The 5,000-nt window shown below is 38.2% G+C and overlaps 1 protein-coding gene across 2 annotated transcripts in view; it reads left to right on the plus strand.

The window, feature by feature from the left end:
• Positions 1 to 4,121: 4,121 nt before the first annotated feature.
• LOC138010453 (MAM and LDL-receptor class A domain-containing protein 1-like) overlaps positions 4,122 to 5,000 on the plus strand; it is a 30,360-nt gene continuing 29,481 nt past the window's right edge. The window contains exon 1 of one of the 2 annotated variants that reach the window (XM_068857420.1): positions 4,122 to 4,262. In XM_068857420.1, coding sequence (XP_068713521.1) covers positions 4,127 to 4,262 — 136 coding nt within the window. In that variant the 5' untranslated portion in view covers positions 4,122 to 4,126. The remainder of the gene's footprint in view (positions 4,263 to 5,000) is intronic. The other variant, XM_068857419.1, reaches the window with a different exon arrangement.

Raw genomic sequence — 5,000 nt, forward strand, 5'->3', positions numbered from 1 at the left:
AGCCTTTTCATAAGAACTACATATAGAAAATGGTTTGAACTCATCCCAGGAGTTACATACCTTGATGGAATTTCATCGTCTGGGTGAAAGTAGTCTTGAGAAGGAGTGTTGGCAGTCACTGACGTTTCGACAACTTCAGGCTCAGGTTGTTGAAACATCAGTCACTGTCAACGGTCCTTCTAAGGACTACCCTCACCGAGACGATCAAATTCCATCGAGGTATAAAGCACTTAATATGTTATTGCCTTATGAATTATTAATCTAATATGTTGTACACCAACAAAGGCTTTAAGGACAAAATCATTATATTCACAAGATCCTTAAAGCCTTTTTATTCTCAGGTGAATCTACTGATGTTGCAATGATAGTAACCTAAGAGACTTAAATTATTACAATAAATGGCTGCAGCTTCAAATAGGCATTTGCATGCAGCCAATCTTTGTGTCTGTGTCAATTAATTGGGGAAGGGTATATATGTCCAGAAATGCAGTTACACGCAGGTCCATTTACTTTATTGCTGGAAATAGGAAGCAAATGCCAAGATGCAAATGCTTGGACTAAAAGTGGCACTTTGTGTTGGATATAAAAATTTGTGGTGCATCTAATTACATGCATTTCTGGACATAAGTGAATTAAAACATTTAAAAAAAATTTTCTTTCATACATTTAATGTGGTGGGAAGGAGTGATGGCCTCATCAGTGACACACTCGGCTATCGCCTCGTGTGCCACTTGTTTGTTCTTACCACATTTTGACGTCATCTGTGATGTATTACTGAACAGACACATGGCAACATGGCAACATGGAATCTATTTGTTAACCAGAACCACACAGCACTTCACATCCTCTACATATACATACATGTAGGGACATATACCTAGCACTTAATAGCCCCAGTAACAATACATAGCCCTGTAGAAACACACTGCCTCACAAAACCATACATAGCACCACACAGCCCTACTGAACGATACATAGTGCAACATTTCTAGATAACCATGCACAGCCCTTTTTTTAGTGGAACCACACGTAGTTTCATGAAAAGTGGCAGCCATAAATAGCACTTCATATCCCTAGATATCATACATAGCACATCATACTCCTGTATAACCATACCTAGTAACAGCACTTCATGTCCATACAGTGTTACACTGCCCCATACGTCATGGACAGTCTTACAGAACCATACATAGCCTTATACTACCGCACCGTGCAAGATATCCCTACATAACCATATACCGTAGAATCCTGGTTATAAGCCCCCCCGGTTGTAAGCCCCCCCCGATTATAAGCCCACCTCTCTGCTAATAGATATTTCCTCCCGGTTATACCCCTGTTATACCGGGTACCGTATACAGTTAACAATAATTAGGCGGTACATTAGCGACGGATTTTAGACGTTTTTTTCCTCCCTATTATAAGCCCCCCGGGTTATAAGCCCCCCCCGATTATAGGCCCACCCAAAAACCCTTACGAAATTGTATAAGCCCAGGGCTTATAACCGGGATTCTACGGTATAGTGACAGCTATACTTGGCACTTCAAAGCCTTTTATAATCATAGTGCCTCACAATCCAAAGTAGTCGCCCAGCACAGTGCTATATAGCTATATGCAGCACCACACATGAGACAATGTAACCCAACACCTTACGTAGAGATGCATCAAATGTCCACAGATGTTCTCCTCTGGTGTGGATTGGTACAGTTAGCACAAGACCCCTGAAAACCATGTGGCCTGAGCATTTTGCATGCAGCATTTGTTGTGGCCCACAAAATTGAGGAAATTGAAATTAAAAGTCAATTCGGCCAGTTGGTGGAGTACTGGGGATAAATATTCCTCAAGCGTAAGGCAAGTTTGATTCCGCCGAAATACATCTCTTTTGCACATATATTTATTTCTCTGTAGAAATTAAAAAAATAAAATACGACCTATTACCAAGTGTCACCGATTTTATACATGACCAATCCATTTTTATAGAAATTTGACTGAAGTTCTGAAACTGGTGTCCAGGCATGTTAAACTATTGGTTTACCTCATCCACTTGATCAGATTGATTTGGCGGCTTTTCAGCGAATATAATGTACCTCAGCTAATATATTTAATTTATTGAGTGCAGGAAAAAGCGAGTATCCTTTGAACGGCTGGGAAATGAATAGCGTTATGAAGTAAAATGTGGACACAACAAGGGTGTATTAGTAGCTTTAACACCCACCAACTCCTTCATTTGTAGTTCATCATTACAGCCACCTTCCCTCCCAGTTGACAGTGTTTTTAACATGAGAATACGATTGTTTTACATTTCTCGTCTAAAATTGTAATTCCTTATCACTGTCCTCGGAAATTGTTGTTGACTTTGATAGGTAAGAGATCGGAGATATTTGCTGATTCGTATTCATCCACATTTCCGTATAATTAGAAGGCGTGGTGGCCTCCAGACCAAAGAATGCCCTCTTGTGCAGAACAGTGCCTAATTTATAGCAGTCCGTTTTGTTCATGCTCTAACGGAAAATAGTAAGCCGTTTACAATGATGAATCGGGGAAGCCATGATGTTGTCGTCAACGAACATTTTTTATGCTCTCAATCAGTCCAGTTTATCCGTCTCATAATTTCTTTGGCTTACCTCATTCATCGGTTCAAGTGGAAATTATTTTAAACAAGGGAAAACTAGTTGTACAGTCGTCAGTTATTCAGACCATTGTACTTTGTACATAGTCTGAAGTTCAATGCAATTTTAACCTAGCTTGTTAAAACCAAGATGCCAACCTTAAGCAAGATAAGTTTCAAAAGCTTCGGTTTTCTGTTTTAATGATTCATGTATAATATCATGATTTCATGTTTCTATGAATAAATATGCCCAGAAAGGAAGTCTACTCATTGAAATTAGGACTGAGTTGACCTTACACTGTAAATCTGTACACCGGCTGTTTCAACAGCTTGAAGACATCCCGAACGTGACTGTATTCTAAATGTTTGTTGGGAAGGCAGGCGTAAAACTAAAATTGTAAGCAATTAAGACAAATTAATGGCAGGATTTACAAAGGAAACTGGTAAATTAGTGTAAATTGAATAACTTTATCCAAACAACATGAGATGATTCACGGTGTTTGTTTGTGGTTACCCGCATCAGACTGTTTTATCCGCTTAGAGGAAGATAAAAAGTGCATTTGTATTTAATACGGCTGCTTTTAGTTTATTGGGAAATGATTGGTTTTCTTGACTCATTGTTTTCTTCGTTTATTATATTATTTTACTAAATCGCAACGTCAATCTTGCGAATAAGAGTCCGTGTTGTAATACATACATACATACATACATACTTAATTGACCGCTCCCCATAGGGGCTTTTCAGGGCCAATGAAACACAATCAACGAAACGACAAAACACAACAACAACTGTTACGAATCGTTGAAAAGGTTTTAATTTCAAGCACATTTAAAGCCCGTTGCCTTGGGAAAGTTTAAAATAAGACTGGAATATAAGTTGAAGGCTCTTCAAACTCTATAATTTGAACGCAAGTATAGAATTTCTTGGAAAATCACGGAAAATGAAATACCTTAAAAATGCAACCTTACAAACAAGAATATCCACAGGAACTTTTGCAAGTGTCTGAGACAACAAAGGGCCTGACAAAAGCAAGAGACTTCTATACGTGATGTCTGCACTTATACCTTTTAATGATTTTCTATATGTGATTTTACTTCAGTTGCAACCTAATAATCGTTATAGATTTCATTTGAACAACTGCCTCTCGGATTTAAAAGATTTATGATTTAAAAGCACGCAATTAGACTCAAATTTAATGAAGCAGGCCACTTAAAACGGTCTTTAGAGCAAACTACAGCTAAGACAATACCAAGCTCTGAAACGTGACTACATCTACGGTCTGAAATTAATTGCATCTATTAAAACACAACGTTGATTTATACCAGATTGGCTCAGTCAACAACGAAGTTGTATGGAACTGAAAAATCAATGTGAACTTCAGTTGATATGTTGATTCAAGAAAAGCCGCATTTGATTCTTCTCCCTTAATATCCATTAGTTCTAAGAAAAAATATTTGCAGCACCTTTATCAAACGGTCGTCACATTTTATTCTTCGCGAAGAGTAACATTAAGAGTTTTAATGGACGGGAACACATTTTCAATCTACGAGCGTATAAATAGTTCTTTTAAACAATCACTTTGCAGTCATCATTTGATTGTCTTCAAAATGGTTCATTTACTGGTGTTACTACTGCTTGGGTGTTCTGTAAGTACAGGTAAGAAAAAACATGTTATTTTATCTTCTTATTAATGCGCTTATTAATACTAAAGCAGTTAACCCTTCCAACACTTCTTAGAGGCATTGCAATTTGTTGCAAAATGGCATTCAGGTGGAACATTAGACAACAGTTACAGCTCCTATATAGTGTGTTACTTTCAATTTAGAGCAGTTTTTAATAAGCGGACACGGAAAGCAATTGTTAGTTTTTCTTTGTTACGCTGATCTAATTCTGCGACTGATATTTCACGCAGGACACCGTCTTAATTTGCTTCAAGGGCTGAATGATCGTTTTGTTGTTCAGGCTTCTTGTTGCTACATACCGGCTGCTGTTTTACCAAGCTGATTTGAAAAGTTTTCCAGAGAAGAGACAAACTCTCCAGCCATGCATTTATTTGTATAGCTACAGTAAGCCTAACAAACATTTGGAAACCCCTACCATCATAATTACTAGTAATAGTTTTCACTACATTTACCCCACCTAAGATAATATGAAAGGCAGTTTGGGATACTGAACATGTTCCCCTTTCCGATTTGCGTCAGACAAATCGTCGCCCTGGTTTCTGATTTGTGTCCGGACAAAATCCATATCTGAGCCAGGCAACTCGATTTGCAACAGATCTGCCTCAATGTTTGATTTTTCAATCGCTAACCCGAACAGCACTTTGGTTCTCCTTGCGAGTTTCTAATTCGTGACACCTAAAACACCTGGGCCCGGTTGTTCAAAAGCCAATTA

This window comes from Montipora foliosa, chromosome 7 (genome assembly GCF_036669935.1).
Source record: "Montipora foliosa isolate CH-2021 chromosome 7, ASM3666993v2, whole genome shotgun sequence".
In the NCBI taxonomy this organism is placed as follows: Eukaryota; Metazoa; Cnidaria; class Anthozoa; order Scleractinia; family Acroporidae; genus Montipora; species Montipora foliosa.